Raw genomic sequence first — 18,081 nt, 5'->3', positions numbered from 1 at the left:
ATAAAACCCTTTGACATTCACAGTCCAGTCTCCACAATTGGTCCCTTATGTATCCAGCTCATCTCTCACTATTCCTTAGTGCAAAGCCTCCATCAACCAGTTTAATCTCATAGTTACACCACACAAACACCAGGTTCATAATTGTTATTTTCACGATGATCATCATTCCCAACTTCTTGAAGTCTCTCTTTTCTTATCTAAATCTTGCCTACTGATTAAGGCCTATCTTGGGTACCACTTCTTCCACCAAGTCTTCAAGCTACATCATGGGTCTCCCCTTCTCTGGATGGTTCTGGTGACTTGTTTCATATTACTGCCACCTCAAGAAATTATACATTCCTTGAAGGCATTATTTTATAAGCCCCCAGGCCTCAGCACAGTGCTGAAAATACTTGAAGATAGAATTCATACATCAAAGAATATCAAAGGTTTCAGTTATTTTGTAACACACAGTAATTAATATATAATTGTTATCTGCTAACTCATTTCTTTTAATATCCATTTTTTTCATATTCTGAATATTTATAAAGCAGCTTACAACTGGAGCATTTTAATTCAGTGGAACAGGTATACAAAGACAAAAAAGGCATTAGTTTAGTGGGAGAGCAAAAAATTGGGAATACTTGTTAAATTACTGAAAGACTAGGATTCAATATGGAAGTGTAAGTCTATTTCTGCCATTCATTTGCATTACTTAACGCTATTATTTATATATAAATTGGCAGTGATTTTGTTGCCAATCTAAAGATGGTTTTTCAAATCTGAAAAACATATGAAAGCAGTGACCTATATTAACAAATTAGATCTATAATCATTATATCAACTATTAAGTTCTAATTAACTAGTACTTATAAAGTAAGGCTCTTGGGAGGAGGGGAGAATCCCACTCTTAGGAATTATTACATAGCTTCAAAAAACTAAGAGACAAAATTAGCCACCCACTGCGGCTCCTATTTTGATTCCTGCAGGGCTTCAATCCCTACAAAATAACACAAAGACCCCGGCTAAGATCATTCTATTACTTAATGGCATATAGTTAAATGCTTCATTTCCTTTCTGTTTACAGCTCAAGCACTAGAGCATAATTATGATTAGTCAGGGTACTTATGCTATCAGCATTGTTTGAAGAATAAATTACAGGACTTAACTATGCCTTATTAGTATCTTTCAATGACAGAGGGAGGGAACGACTCTGATTTGCTGAAATCTACATTTCACCTTCGCAGATTCTTGGTTTCTTCTCACACTCAGATTTCTTCCAATACCTTTGAAAACAACTGTTCTAAAAAAGTTTCTTTTTTTAGTGTAAAATAATGCACTGTGGTATTCTATCATTGGAGTATAGATAAATCATTTTAACATAATTTCATAGACCGTTATAATTGTCATAATATAGAGAAAAAGGAAACATGATTGTCCTTTTTATTACTTTACCTGCCATCTCCTGAGTCACTTGTAAATAGAACTGATACTGTAGAAAAAATCCAGTTTTAAAAAAGGACATTTCTTCTAAGCTATGATTCTTATTTATTAATAAGTGGGAATTCCTAGGAGAGGCCACATAACAAACAGAAAGAAATGGTCTTCTCTCTAGAGACAGTCTTCTCTGTTCACCCGGAACAAGGCCAGAAGGCAGATGGGCATGGACAGCAATAAAAAATAACCTCATCGGAGCAGATGCACAGCCTCACAGTTCTATACCATACCTTCCAATCTGCAGATATATGGGAATGCACTTCTGTGTACACTATTGCTTTCTGGTAAGGTTATTGTCTACAACCTAACCTTACAAGAGTTCATGTTATTTGTGATTTAAAAATGACAACTCAGAATCTACAAGCATAATCATTAGGGAAATTGGGCTAGCACACTGCTGGGAACATGATTATTACTACATTCACTGATTTAATGTGGGACCTAAGAAAAGCACTGATGAAAATGGCTGAATACATTTTTTATTTGGAGATTCTGCCTTGATATGAAAATGTATAAACTCATCAAATAGATCTTTTCCCATTGCTACTCATTTTATGGAATATTTTAAAATTAATGTAAAGATAAAAAAATCTTTCCTTCTCTTTGAAACTGACCTATTCAGTGTATTGAAACTAATATGGGCTAGCTGGGTCTTCTGCAGATTAAATGGATGTGCTATATAATTATGTGGAATGAGAGAATGCCCAGGATTCAGAAAAGAAGACCTACATTTGGGTCTCAGTCACCAGTTAGCTGTGTGCCCTGGGATAAGACAATGAAATCTCTGTAAGCCTTTGTTGAAGATGAGAATAGTATCTGCTTTACCTCAAATGAAGTAAGTATACAGGAAAATACTCTATAAACTATGAAGTTATAAATGTTAGTTCTATTCACTTATTGGCTTACTGATCTATGAGCATGAAACTACATACTTAGAGTTTATGCCTAAATTAAAATTAAGCAATATTGAAAGATGGCAGTGTGAGAGGTGAGACAGAGGCTTCCTTCTAAAACCACATGTAACACAAAAATACAATTAATACAACTAATCCTGAAAAAGCAACAGGAAAGAGGCCTGTGCCAAACTGCATACACCTGGAGAAAAGAATAAACCTCATGGAACAAGGTAACATAGCACAGCTGTGGCTTTGGGGGAAACAAGCCCTTCCCCCACCCCAGCTCACTGGTGGGAGGAAGAGAAACGGAGCAGGGAGGGAGTGGACGCCTGGGACTGCTGAATACCTAGCTCCGGAGATCTGCTCTGGGAGCACAAACATACATTTCATGGTGCTTAAATGGTACTCTAGTGATTAGGGGGTTGGAAAGCTAAGACAGGCAGAATTCCTGGAGAGACTGAGATTCCAGCTGCTTGTGGAAAGCAGGGATCCATATCTGGCTGCTCTGGGACAAAAGAAAGGCAGGCAGTCTGAGAGACTTCCTAACAGCAAGAGGGCTACTAAAGGGGCAAGGATTGCACAGACCTTACTGCTCAGGAGAAAGGACAGGTAGACAAAATTGTCTGGGTGCACTCTGCCCAGCAGGTTAGGAGCTTTCATGATCTTCAGATGCTCCAGCTTCCTGGCTGGCTACACAGTTCGAAGGACCCCCTCCGTGATACACAGCCTGCTGCGTCTTTCTCCCGGGAAGCCCACCTGGCTTGCAAACCAGCAAACTCTACCCTGGCATTAGGCCAGCCAGAGGGAAGACCTGTCTACAGCAATTACAAACGCAAAGCATAGAGGCTTATACCTGTGTGCCCAGCCCACTGGTTCAGGCAGTGCAGACAGGCATAGCAGCTGTGAAGCAGGAAATATCTCTTTCCTCCCTCCAGGCACCAATACCACTCCCCTGTGACCCCCAACATTGCTTCAGGGGCTGAGCAGCTCCAGAGAGTAGAGCTTCTGGGCACTAGAGGACGCATATACAAATATGAAACACCAAAGGAACCTGGTTCAAAGTAAAATTATGAATACAACTCCTGAGAAAGATTTAAATGACATTGACCTCATGACTCTTCCTGAAAGGGAGTTAAAATAAAAATCATTAAGATGCTCATGGAGGTACAGAAAAATATTCAAGAACTCAGGAATGAATTCCAGTCAGAGATCCAATCATTGAAGAGCACAATGGAGGGCATTAAAAGCAGGTTGGATATGGTGGAGACGATAAATGAAATAAAACTAGAGAGGAGGAATACAAAGAAGCTGAGTCACAGAGAGAAAAAAGGATATCTAAGAATTAAAGAATATTGAGAGAACTGTGTGACCAGCCCAAACGGAACACTATTCGCATTATAGGGGTACCAGAAGAAGAAGAAGAGAGAGAAAGAGAGATAGAAAGTGTCTTTGAAGAAGTAATTGCTGAAAACTTCCCCAATCTGGGGAAGGAGAGAGAGTCTCCAAGGCCATGGAGGTGCACAGATCTCCCAACAAAAGGGACCCAAGGAAGACAACACCAAGATACATAATAATTAAAATGCAAAGATCAAGGACAAGGACAGACTATTAAAAGCAGCCAGAGAGAGAAATAAGATCACATACAAAGGAAAGACCATTAGGCTATCATCAGACTTCTCAGCAGAAACCTTACAGGCTAGAAGGGAGTGGCATGATGTATTTAATGTCATGAAGCAGAAAGGCCTCAAACCAAGAATACTTTATCCGGCAAGATTATCATTTAAGTTTGAATGAGGGATTAAACAATTTCCAGCTAAGCAAAAGCTGGGAGAATTTACTTCCCACAAACCATCTCTACAGTGTATTTTGGAGGGACTGCTATAGATGGAAGTGTTCCTAAGGTTTAATAGCTGTCACCACAGGTAATAAAACCACAGTAAAGAAAGTAGAATGGCTAATTACTAAGCAAATGCAAAATTAAATTAACTATCCCCAAAGTCAATCAAGGGATAGACAAAACAGTACAGAATGTGATGTCTGATATATAAAGAATGGAAGAGGAAGAAAAGGGAAGAGAAAAAAAAAGAACCTTTAGATTGTGTTTGTTATAGCATATTAAGTGAGTTAAGTTAGACTCTTAGATAGTAAGGAAGTTAACCTTGAACCTTTGGTAACCACGAATCTAAAGGCTGCAATGGCAATAAGTACATATCTATCGATAATCACCCTAAATGTAAATGGACTGAATGTACCAACCAAAAAAACATAGAGTCACTGAATGGATAAAAAAATAAGACCCGTCTATACGCTGCCTACAAGGACTCACTTTAAACCCAAAGATATACACAGACTAAAAGTGAAGGGATGGAAAAAGATATTTCATGCAACTAATAGAGAGAAAAAAGCAGGAGTTGCAGTACTTGTATCAGACAAAATAAACTACAAAACAAAGTCACAAGAGACAAAGAAGGACCTTACATAATGATAAAGGGGTCAATCCAACAAGAAGATATAACCATTATAAATCTCTATGCGCCCAACACACAGGAGCACCTACATATGTGAAATAAATACTACCTGAATTAAAAGGGGAAATAGAATGCAATGCATTCATTCTAGGAGACTTCAACACTCCACTCACTCTGAAGGATAGACCAACCAGACAGAAAGTAAGTAAGGAGACAGAGGCACTGAACAACACATTAGAACAGACGGACCTAACAGACATCTACAGAACTCTACACCCAAAAGCAGCAGAATACACATTCTTCTCAAGGGCACATGGAACATTTTCAAGAATAGATCATATACTAGGCCACAAAGAGAGCCTCAGTAAATTCAAAAAGATTGAAATTGTATCAACCAGTTTCTTAGACCTCAAAGGTATGAAACTAGAAATAAATTATGCAAGGAAAATGAAAAATCCCACAAACATATGGAGGGTTCACAACATGCTCCTAAATAACCAGTGGATCAATGACCAAATAAAAACAGAGATCAAGCAATATGTGAAGACAAATGACAACAATAATTCAACACTGCAAAATCTGTGGGATGCAGCAAAGGCTGTGCTAAGAGGAAAGTATACTGCAATACAGACCTACCTCAGGAAAGAAGAATAATCCCATATGAGCAGTCTAAACTCACAATTAATGAAACTAGAAAAAGAAGAACAAACGAGGCCCAAAGTCCATAGAAGGAGGAACATAATAAAGATTAGAGCATAAATAAGTAAAATTGAGAAGAATAAAACAATAGAAAGAATCAATGAAAGCAAGAGCTGGTTCTTTGGGGAAATAAACAAAATAGATAAAACCCTAGCCAGACTTATCAAGAAAAAAAGAGAGTCTACTCACATAAACAGAATCAGAAATGAGAAAGGAAAAATCACTACGGACACCACAGAAATACAAAGAATTATTAGAGAATACTATGAAAAATTATATGCTAACAAGAAATGGACAACTTTCTAGAAAAATAAAACCTTCCAAGGCTGAGCAAGGAAGAAACAGAAAATCTGAACAGACCAATTACCAGCAATGAAATTGAACTGGTAATTTAAAAACTACCAAAGAACAAACGCCTGTACCAGATGGCTTCACTGCTGAACTTTATCAAACATTTAGTGAAGACCTAATACCCATCGTCCTAAAAGTTTTCCAAAGAGTAAAAGAAGAGGGAATACTTCCAAACTCGTTCTATGAGGTCAGCATCACTCTAATACCAAAACCGGGAAAAGACACCACAAAAAAGAAAATTACAGACCAATATCCCTGATGAACATAGATGCAGAAATACTCAACAAAATATCAGCAAACCAAATTCAAAAATACATAAAAAAGATCATCCATCATGATCAAGAAGGATTTATTCCAGAGATGCAAGGATGGTACAACATTCAAAAATCCAACATCATCCACCACATCAAAAAATGATGGACCAAAATCACATGATCATCTCCATAGATGCTGAAAAAGCATTTGACAAAATTCAACATCCATTCATGATAAAAACTCTCAACAAAATGGGTATAGAGGACAAGTACCTCAACATAACAAAGGCCATATATGACAAACCCACAGCCAACATTATACTTAACAGCGAGAAGCTGAAAGCTTTTCCTTTAAGATCGGGAACAAGACAGGGATGCCCACTCTCCCCACTTTTATTCCACATAGTACTGGAGGTCCTAGCCATGGCAATCAGACAAAACAAAGAAATAAAAGGCATCCAGATTGGCAAGGACGAAGTTAAATTGTCACTGTTTGCAGATGACATGGTATTGTACATAAAAAAACCCTAAAGAATCCACTCCCAAACTACTAGATTTAATATCTGAATTCAACAAAATTGCAGGATACAAAATGAATACACAGAAATCTGTTGCTTTCCTATACACTAATGATGAAGTAGCAGAAAGAGAAATCAGGAACACAATTCCATTCACAGTTGCATCAAAAAAAATAAAATACCTAGGAATACACCTAACCAAGGAAGTGAAAGACCTATACTCTGAAAAGTACAAGACACTCATGAGAGAAATTAAAGAATATACCAATAAATGGAAACACATCTCGTGCTCATGGATAGGAAGAATTAATATTGTTAAAATGGCCATTCTGCCTAAAGCAATCTACAGATTCAATGCAATTCCTATCAAAATACCAACAGCATTCTTCAATGAACTAGAGAAAATCATTCTAAAATTCATATGGAACCACAAAAGACCCCGAATAGCCAAAGCAATCCTGAGAAGGAAAAATAAAGCTGGGGGGATTATGCTCCCCAACTTCAAGCTCTACTACAAAGCCACAGTAATCAAGACAATTTGGTACTGGCACAAGAACAGACTCATAGACCAATTGAAAAGACTAGAGAGCCCTGATATAAACCCAACCATATATGGTCAATTACTATATGATAAAGGAGCCATGGACATACCATGGGGAAATGACAGCCTGTTCAACAGCTGGTGTTGGCAAAACTGGACAGCTACATGAAAGAGAATGAAACTGGATTATTGCTTAACCCCATACACAAAAGTAAATTCAAAATGGATCAAAGACCTGAATGTAAGTCATGAAATCATAACACTCTTAGAAGACAACATAGGTAAAAATCTCCTTTATATAAGCATGAGCAACTTCTTCCTGAATGCATCTCCTCGAGCAAGGGAAACAAAAGCAGAAATGAACTCACAGGACTACATCAAACTAAAAAGTTTCTGTACCGCAAAGGACACCATCAACAGAACAAAAAGCATCCTACAGTATGAGAGAATATATTTGTAAACAATATATCTGACAAGGGGTTAACATCCAAAATATATAAACAACTCACACACCTCAACACCCAAAAAGCAAATAACCCAATAAAAAAATGGGCAGAGGATACAAAGAGATAGTTCTCTAATGAAGAAATTCAGATGGCTAACAGACACATGAAAAGATGCTCCACATCACTCATCATCAGGGAAATGCAAATTAAAACCACAATGAGATATCACCTCACATCATAAAGATGGCCAGCATCAAAAAGACTAAGAACAACAAATGCTTGGATGTGGAGAAAAGGGAACCCTCCTACACTGCTGGTGGGAATGTAAGCTAGTTCAACCATTGTGGAAAGAAATATGGAGGTTCCTCCAGAAACTAAAAATAGAAATACCATTTGACCTGAGAATCCCTCCTTGGAATTTACCCAAGGAATACAACTTCTCAGACTCAAAAAGACATATGCACCCCTATGTTTATCGCAGCACTATTTACAATAGCCAAGATATGGAAGCAACCTAAGTGTCCATCAGCAGATGAATGGATAAAGAAGATGTGGTACATATACACAATGGAATACTATTCAGCCATAAGAAAGAAATCCTACCATTTGCAACAACATGGATGGAGCTGGAGGATATTATGCTCAGTGAAATAAACCAGGCAGAGAAAGACAAGTGCCAAATGATTTCCCTCATTTGTGGAGTATAACAATGAAGCAAAACTGAAGGAACAAAATAGCAGCAGACTCACAGACTCCAAGAAGGGACAAGTGGTTACCAAAGGGGAGGGGTGTGGGAGGGCGGGTGGGGAGGGAAGGAGAAAGGGATTGAGGGGTATTATGTTTAGTGCACATGGTATGGGGGATCACGGGAGAACAGTGTAGCACAGAGAAGGCACATAGTGAATCTGTGGCATCTTGCTGGACTGATGGACAGTGACTGCATTGGGATATGGGTGGGGATGTGATAATATGGGTAAATGTAGTAACCACATTGTTTTTTCATGTGAAACCTTCATAAGAGTGTATATCAATAATACCCTAAAAATAAAAGATTTAGCACTATTTATTAAATATTTAACACTATGATCCTGAGCCACTTCTAAGGTCCTTGTATCATAAATACCTTGACAAATTTACATTATTAATGCTTCTGAAGAGGTGGACAACACATTCCTTCTTGCTCTTTTATTTCCAAAGTCTTTATTTAAATGCTTGGTTCATTCTTAATTTTGAAATTCAATAACCTGAAGGGAACACCTATCTAGTTTCTATTTACAGCCAGTTACCTAAGAGCCTAGTTTTCTCTCTCTCATGAACCTCCTGCTTTACTCACAGTTACTTAATTTCTAAGGTTTATGTCCATTTCTGGTAAATGAGCTGGAGGATTGTCAAAGGAGGAAAAAGATGAAAAAGTACAGTCCACTTGAATCCTTTTGGTGCCAGTGATGAAATATTTTGGGGGCAGGATTGTTAAAACTACTAGATAAGAAATCTGAATGTTAATGGTAGATTTCAACTATCCACCAGTAAGTTTCTTTCAGTCTCTGCTCAGAAGACGTATCATCAGAAAGGCCATTACTGACCCCCCACCTCAAATAGCACCTCCTCATTACTAATCCTCTATATTTATGGCTCTTGTCATTACCTGACATTATTTTAGCTTTTATTCTATTTTCCCATTAAAATATAAATTCAGTATGTACAAGAACTTTGTCCACAGGTGTATTCCCAGCAGGTATCAGATCCACATGAATGAATGATTAGATCCATAATATTCAGGTCCTCACATTATGATACATGATCAAAGCACAACATAAACTTTACTTTAAAAATAAAAATATAAAAAAGTTACTAAGTATATATTTTCTTAGTGTCAGAGTGTTCTGAAAAAAAGAATATATGTTTCCTTTCACAGTATCTTGATATACCAAACTGGTATGGTATTTTTTTAAGGAAAACATACACCCATAGAAACATAAAACTAGGTTGCTTAAGAAGTTGGTAAGGTAAAGAAGGAAACACTGGAAAGCTAAAAAAACCCTCACCATTTTTGCTCTTAAACAATAAATTAGCTTCAACTAAAGTACATTGAAATTTTGCATAACAAGCTCAAATACAAGCTTTAGTATAAAGTAACAAATTCTAGATGATAGGAAAAGTAAGGGAGGTAAAGTCACTCATAAATTTCCACTAACATTTAACAATGACTATTTTTATACAGACATATGCTTATCTTTTTTACCCAATTTAAATCAGAATCTGATCCCTTTTGAAAACTGAACTTCATATCTGATTATTGAAAAGAAAAAATACTATTAGAAAGACAATTCACAAAGTTTATTTGGATATGACCATTTATTTTAGATTGATGTTTGAAGGAGCCTCAAACTCTGAAGTTAAGGAAAAAATAGAATTCATCCTAATTTAAGAAATATTTAAAGGGAAAGTATGAAAGATTTCTTAAATATAAGAGTAAGTATTTCATTAGCAAATGCTTAGACAAATTAAAGGCTTAAATTTTATAAATTCTTAAAAACATTTGAATATTTTAAAAACTTGAAAAATAAAAAATAACTTACCTATAGGATATCCCAATGCAAAATCATTACTTTGTGTAGCAAAAATAGGGAACAGTCCAGCTTTGCTAAATCGACTATCAGGACTGGCAACCAGTAAGGTTAATACACATACAATGAAAAACACAGAAGCTTTGGCAATTAAGATACTATATAGGAAAGACCAATCCACATTGGAAAAATTAAGTACAACCATGTTTTTAAATAATAAAGCTGGAAGTGCAAATCTGGAGACAAAATTTCCCAGTCCTTTGGACTGTGTGGACGTTATGACATTGGCTCTTCCTGCTATGTAGCCACAAAGGACTATGCCAAAGCATTCTAATAAGGCTGGAAAAAGCCTTGTTATTGACATTGAAGGTGGATCATTAGTAGAATTGAATCCATGTGCTACTGTTGAGGACAAAGTCTTGGTCATATTGACTGCAATGGTTAAGTTCTCTGCAGGTAAATCAGAAAAAAAATTCATTTTCTTTCACCCTCCAACACCAACCAGATCTCTGGAAAGAAAGGAAGAAAGATTCCCTGTGACAATCAATAAGAAGAATTATAGTTGCAAGGATACATTGGCAAACTCAGACTTATTAAATGGCCAACTAAATAAATATATGTATATACTTTCTTATATATAAAAATGCAATTAAAAAAGGGCAAGAGTGTTTGCTAACAATAACCTCTTTTTCTCAAGGGTAAGCCAGCTCAAAACATTTATGTTGCTGTCCTACGTTCAGTATCAGACATAAGTAAACTAAGATCCATACATATTATAGCTGCAGGGTTGCCATGTAGCTCTCTCCAGCGATCATACTTGAGCTCCACCCAGTGAGTGAATAGGGCCCACAGTCTCTGCTGAATGTCCCCCTGCACCCAAATTCTCTGGAAATCTAAGAAGTTCTCAGGACCACATCAAGGAATCACACTGGATAGGAAGGCCCATGCTAGCTTGTGGTCATTCTAGAGCACAGGATAGAAAGAAGCATATAACTTATCAACTTTATCCAGTAACTTTTCTGTGCCTCAGTTTCCTCATTTGTGAAATGGCAACAACTGTACCTGCCTCAGAGGAATCTGAGATTATTCAAGTAAAGTCCTTATAATCATATCTGGCAGAAAGTCACCACTGAACAAAAGTTAAATATAACTTTTGGTAACATGCAAGAGAAAATGAAAGAAAAAAATGATGGCATCCCAACAAACCTACCCTTAGCTCCTTTCACATCAGCCCTACATATCTGCCTTCTTAAAGGCCCAATAGTTCCTTTGTGCTACAGGGACTTTGCACACGCAGTTCATTCTAAAATGTTTTCTACTTACCCACCTACCACTCTATACATAACAACACCTACACATACTCCAAATTATGTAGTTCAGGAGTCACTTCATCAGGAAGGGCTTCTCTAACCCTACAGCTAGGCTTGGATTTTTTCTCAAATACCATCATGTTCTTTAACTTAAGGTCACTTTTCTCAGTTTAAAATTATACTATGCCTTAGAGTGGTTATTTGATTTATGTCTTTTTCTTTCACTAGACTTTGAGTGCCAAAGAAGTAGGGACTGTGAATGTTTTATGTTTGCAGTTGTGTCCCTAACATCTAGCACAGCGTCTAACACCAGGAGCCACAATTTTGATGAATGACTAAAATAATAACCTGCTCTTAAATAAACCTTTCATCCTTTAGTGGATCAATGTTTTCTTTTAGGAACTATCTAGTTCATGGACAGAAATCTTGTATTTCCTGAATGATAAGGTATTTGGTTTTCACTATAGCAAAAGGCCCAAGACCACAGTATGTTCTAAAATGTTCTTAAAGCTATTCAGAAAATGCCAAAGCAGGAAACATTCTTTATGCTAACACTATAATACTAATCAGTCTCTCTTCCTGCTGCCAGAGAAACAATGAACATGAGGTTTGGACAAATCTGCAACTAATCAGCTATTATTAGTAACTTGAAATTAAAATAGTGACAATTGCCAATTTCTAAGTGACTACTCTAGGTTAACTACCTAAAGTGGCCTTATATAAGGTAGAAAGTTAAAAAAAAGCTCATGCTTCTTGAAATGTACAATGCCCAGGTTAAATACCACTAAAAAGACTCAGATACCAGGCTGGAGACTAGCAACAACTAACACACAGGTGTAGACGAGATCATTTTCTTTGTGCTACCCTAGTATAAACTGAGCTACTTAAAAACCTTACATTTAATCTGAATCAGAACAAGTTTTTTTTCTACCAGGATTAGATAGGAGTGATCAATATACACAAAACCTACAATACCCACATACTTGAAGTTTACCAAGTAAGAATCTAATTATATCCTGGGAAAACTACTAGTTGGTAGAGGTACCCACAGCTGAAGTACAGAGCTGGTAATAAACAAAGGTGTTAAACAGTTGGAGCCTTGAGAGATGTAGACTTGAAAAGGCAGTGCTAGAAAATAAGGAGATCAACCCATCCAGTCTTCTGTTATTTTTTAAGTCCCCTGTATTTATTTCCCTGGAGTACTAATAACTCATACTGCTCACTATTCCTTATTTGTACCTTACTTACATATCTATGTAGTCCAGTTTTTTAAACAACAGTTTAAATTAGCAGTTGTTCAGTGGAAAGAATCAAATAGACATAAGCCCAATTTTGCCCTTTATTGTTCATGAACCCTTTTTTCTTCATTCATGAACTCTTTGGGCAAATTAATTAGCCTCTCTTAACTTTAGCTTCTTCAACTGTAAAGTGAGAGTAAAAACCTCCTTAGAGGGATATTTTGAGGATTAGAGATTTTATACACAGCTTATCACAGTAGCTTAGCACACAGTAGGCCTTCAAGAAATGGTAGCAATTGTTATTAGGAGCTGTAGTCCTAATAACAATTATAATAGTAACAATTTAAACATAATTCATCATCATATGCCAGTTCTTCAACTCTACTTGATAGTAAAGGTCCTCAGACTAAAATAGAGGGACAGGACGGGTGGTAAGGTTATCAGTTTTTGTTTTATACCAAGCAACTAAGAGGAATTCAATTTCATTTGATTGTAAATAGTTGTTAGTAGGGAAAGGAGAGCTTTCATCTCAAGGTGATGGTCAAATAGTTGTAGCAATGCCCAGACTTAACTTTTAGTTAATCAAAAATGAAGAAAAAAACTGAAAAGTAATCTGCCTCCTCCCGTGAGGTTTCTTTCACTGTTTCTCAACATTATAATAAAAATAAAAAACCCTGCAAATTGAGGGTAAGTAAAAACAATGAAAATGAAAATGACTTACAAAGTGTGTTTTTTTCATCTTTGCCTTTTTTTCCATCGGCAGAATTTGCTTTCTAAAGTTTTCTTTTAAAATGAATAGGAACCACAGCAACGGCAGTTTTTTAAAAAAAAAACTGCATCCAGTCTTTTCATCTCATTAAAGGCAAGGCTTATTAAGTAGTGACCCTGTAGCATCTTGCTACGCTGATAGACAGTGACTGCAGTGGGGTTTGTGTGTGGGGGGGTGACTTGATAATATGGGTGAATGTAATGACCACACTGTTGCTCATATGAGACCTTTATAAGATTGTATATCAACGATACCTTAATTTAAAAAATAATAAAAAATAAATTGAAAAAAGCAACAAGGCTTGTTACAGAACAAACAAGTTGACCTGTCACAGTAAAAGACTGCTCACTGGCCACTCACTGGGGTGGGGAGTGGAGAAATGCTATATACAAACCACTTCTGGCCACTTCACATTTGGTTGAGATAACAGGAAACCACAATTGTAAACTGGTATTAAGTGAAAATGGGGAGGAGGGTTGTGATTACTTTCAAAGAGAATCCTTTAAACTCTTAGGCCGTGTATTTCTCAATTTTATCCGATATCCTGTGGGGAAAGCATAGAACAGCGTGGTACTATTAAAGCGCTCTTGAACATCAACAGTCAAACCATCCACCCACTCCCACCTACTTGCAGGGGACCAAATGTCCTCCACAGAGACCCAGGGTGGGGAGCGCTAAGCACTGCGTCTTCCCCTGTGGGCAGGGACAGACTTTGGCCTCCGAGATAAGGATACGGGGAGTCCCTGACCAAACAGCCCACAGAGGAGCTGCCACCCAATGCCTGGGCAGGCAACAGCCGGGGATCTGTGGCTGGGATAAAAAGTTGGTTGCTCAGCTTCCCCAGAGAATGGGAGTAAACGTGGTAATTGACATATTCCAAAAAGGGATAAGGAAGAAAATTTGATACGCTCCAGGTACTTGAGCAGAAGCTCCCAGGAGGACAGATACTGAGGCCACCCTTGGGATACAGGGAAGAGCTCGAAGGTGACAGGGCGCACACACATGCAATGAGGCGCTCCTCAAACTAAGGTGTGGCAGTTCTGTCTCTGGAGGGGACAAGCCGCCCCTTCGCTTACAGGTCTTCCCGGGTGGCCTCGCACGTTCTAAAGGCGGATGCTGCGGGGCAGAGGCAGACAGACTGCAAGCAGGATACTGCGGGCCTGGGCACCAAGAGCCGGGCGCTGCCCACCCGCCCAAACCCGAGGAGCCGGGGCCCCAGGGGCCCACAAAGCCGAGCCCGGACCAGGCAGGTTCGCGCCCTGGGGGCCCATCTCACCTGCCACGTCCGCAGCCCCAGGGCCGCCAGGCGAAGAGAGTTGATACTCGCGGTGGGCCAAGCAGGGAGGAAATGACCGTCATCTCCCACCCACGGCTCGCCCCGCCGAAGCCGCCGGCTGCCAGCTGCAGCAGCTCAGTCACGTTCCGAGAAAGTGAGAAGAGAAGCCGCGACCAGGTCAGCTCCTCCCCGCGCCGGCCGCACGGCCCCGCCCAGCCCGCAGGCCCCGCCCCTGGCCGGGAACCTCGGAGCGACTAGGCACCGCCTTCGGGCCCCGCCCCGCCCCGCCCTCGAGCCTCCGAGCTGCACCGCCCCAGGAACTTCCGAGGCGCACTGACCCGGCCCCGCCCTCAGGCCCCGCCCCCACCTCCGAGAGACGGAGGCCCACGGTCCCGGCGGCGCCCCACCCGGCGGTGGCGGTGGGATTTCCGGCCGTATGTCTCCCGCAAAATGGCGGGCCTGCGGGAGATTTTCAGCCTCCTTTTTCTCTTCCTAGTTCAGGTGCAGAAGCTTCTGGTCTCTCCTCCTAACCCCAACCTCATGTGATCCGCCAGCTCCTCTCTTGATTAATGTAGTCATTTTTTATAGCACAGGGTTTAAGAGCAAGTGTTAGACAGAAAAATAGATAATGAGAAGGGTGGAGAGAGAATTAAGGCCAGTAAAGCCCACTAAAAGGGACTCAAAAAGTTAACCAGTTAAAGCTAGAAACCCAGAGAAGGCTCAGAGTTCGAGTTAATCAGTTAAAGCTCAAAAGGCCAGGAGCAACTTGGCCTGGAATGCTTGAATATTCCCCAGATAAAGTATCTGAGTGCATGCAGCCCATGTCTTCATTGTGTCCATTAGATAATGCCACTGTAAAATTGACTTTGGCCTGCTAAAAGGCCCACCTTTAAACAGCATAATACAGGAAAAATTCCATCTTAAAGCTAAAACTGCATTTTAAAACCCAAGAAGTTAGGAAGTAAGGTTCTTAACATACTCTTTAGCAAACAGACAATAACTCAGCCCACCTTGGAGACAGGGCAGACAGTCTTGATTGATATGCTCCCAGACCAGGAAGCTGCTATCCTGGGAGGGAATCAGAGCAGTAAATTTCTTACGTTAATTTTGCAGAACTGTTAGGGAAGCCTTGTATATTTTCCTTGGTTCTTGTCCCTGCCACAACAAAGAACTGAAGGGCAGAGACACAGTAATGAAGCAGAGTAAAAGCTTTATTTAAAGTTACTTAAAGAGAGAAAAAGTGCGGGTGACCTTGGAGGAGAGGTACTCTGAAAGGTTTAAGTTTTAATTAAAGAGAGCAAGTGCACACTTGGAGAAAGGGGAGTGTGAGCTACCTCAAAGAAGAAGCACACTGAAAGGTTGAGATAAAGTTTTAAGGCTACGCACTCAGACAGTGTGGGTGACCTCAGAGAGAGGTGCACACTGAAAGGCTGGGAAAGAGGTTTATTAAAGTTAAGCACTTAGAAAGTTTAGATAGAGGAGCGCACTGAAGGGTTTAGGGTCTGGGGTTTTATAGGTGGTTAAGGATTTTCAGGAATGTGACAAAGGGCCAGGTGTGGACCTGCCAAATTGTTCCAGAATGTTCATCTTTGTTAAGACATTAAGTTTCTTTTTTTTTTTAACTTAACACAAGAAATATACTGCTTTGATTCTTTTCCACAATATCAGCTTCTGTTTGGAAGCATATCAATCAAGACTGTCTGCCCTGCCTCCAATGTGGGCTGAGCCACTGTCCATTTGATCAAAATGCAATCTTAGCTTTAAGATAGAATTCTTCCTGAAGAAGCTGGGCCTTTTAGCAGGTGCTAAAGGAAATCTTGCAATGGTATGTCCTAACAGACGCAGTGAAAACATAGGCTATGCTGAGATACTTTTCTTTATCTAGGGAGTATTCAAACTTCTAAGCCACGTTGCTCCTGGCCTTCTGAGCTTTCTATTTTTAACTGGTTAACTCTTTGAGTCCTTTCTAGTGGGCTTTACTGGCCTTATTCTCTTTCTACCCCACTCATATCTGTTTTCCTGCCTAACAGAAAACTACCTGGAAGGCTGATAAGAAGAGACTTAATGTCTCATCAAGGATGAACATTCTAGGACCACTTAACAAGTCCACACCCCTAGCCCTTTGTCACATTCCTGAATATCCTCAACTGCCTATAAAACCCCAGACCTTAAACCTTTCAGGGCTCACCTCTCTCTGAGGTCACCCATACTTTTTAAGTGCATAGATTTTCTCTTCAGCCTTTCAGGGAGCTCCTCTCTCTGAGGTCTCCTGCACCTTTTAAGTGTGTAACCTTAAACGTTCTCTCTTCAACCTTTCAGGGCACCTCTGCTCCCTGAGGTCACCTGTATTTTTTCTCTCTTTAAGTACCTTGAAATATAACTTTCACTCTGCTTCACTACTATGTCTCTGCCCTTCAATATTTTGTTGCAGTGGGGACAAGAACCGAGGAAAATACACAACACCTCCCCAACACAAGGACTTAAAAAGTCAGACCTGTGTCAGTATCCTGCCTTCCACCAAGGCAGCATGACCTTGATCTTACTAAATCAGATTAAAACGTTTGTAAAGCTTTAGTACTGTGTTTGGTTTAGAATAAGAGCCTAGTCCCTGACTGTTTGTGTTTCTATTGTGGGGGGAACTACATGCATCCCCTCAGTGTATCTAGAGGATTTTGGTGGTATTGGTGGAAAATTTCCAGAGCTCCTCAAAATTAAATCCCGAATACGGAGGTCCGTTTGGAAACCTGAATTCACTTTGTATTTGAATTAGTCTTTCAGAATCAAAATTATTTTAAATAAAAAATTATTACCTAATTCCACTTAATATCTGTACATGAATCTGAATTTTGTAAAGCTTCTATTTTGCTTTGCATCTTTAACTTTTTTGTCTGACAATTTCAGTGTCTTCATATCATTTTCGTAGTTTTAGTGCAAAGGTACAAACTTGAAAAATTACAGTAAACTAAGGATTGGTTGAAGGATCTGAAAACTAAGCAGGAAAAAAGTGTGCAGACCCTGAAACAAGAAAAATCATGCATTCTGCTCCTGTTCTGCTCCACTCACCTTTGTTCTCTTCATCACCTTTGTCTTCTGTGCTTGCCTTTTGTTGACTGAAATCAACATGACCCGTTATATTTAAGAAACAGGTTATTCAGTCTTACTGTGGACCTTGACCAGAGCAGCCCATCAGTGTGCTCTTGATAGATTACTCTAAAGCTTTTGCTTTGGAAACATCTTAAACACTTTCTACAGCAGGGATATGTGCAGAAAAG

The 18,081-nt window shown here is 39.1% G+C and overlaps 1 protein-coding gene across 2 annotated transcripts in view; it reads right to left on the bottom strand.

Annotated features, from left to right (window-relative positions):
* GPR155 (G protein-coupled receptor 155) overlaps positions 1–14,996 on the bottom strand; it is a 49,293-nt gene extending 34,297 nt beyond the window's left edge. The window contains exons 1-3 of one of the 2 annotated variants that reach the window (XM_036876954.2): positions 14,810–14,996; positions 14,020–14,077; positions 10,229–10,725 (exon numbers count right to left, since the gene is read on the bottom strand). In XM_036876954.2, coding sequence (XP_036732849.1) covers positions 10,229–10,694 — 466 coding nt within the window. In that variant the 5' untranslated portion in view covers positions 10,695–10,725; positions 14,020–14,077; positions 14,810–14,996. The remainder of the gene's footprint in view (positions 1–10,228; positions 10,726–14,019; positions 14,078–14,809) is intronic. The other variant, XM_036876955.2, reaches the window with a different exon arrangement.
* Between the last annotated feature and the right edge of the window lie 3,085 nt (positions 14,997–18,081).

Source organism: Manis pentadactyla, chromosome 6, assembly GCF_030020395.1.
Source record: "Manis pentadactyla isolate mManPen7 chromosome 6, mManPen7.hap1, whole genome shotgun sequence".
In the NCBI taxonomy this organism is placed as follows: Eukaryota; Metazoa; Chordata; class Mammalia; order Pholidota; family Manidae; genus Manis; species Manis pentadactyla.
This window is presented reverse-complemented; position numbering and strand designations above follow the sequence as displayed.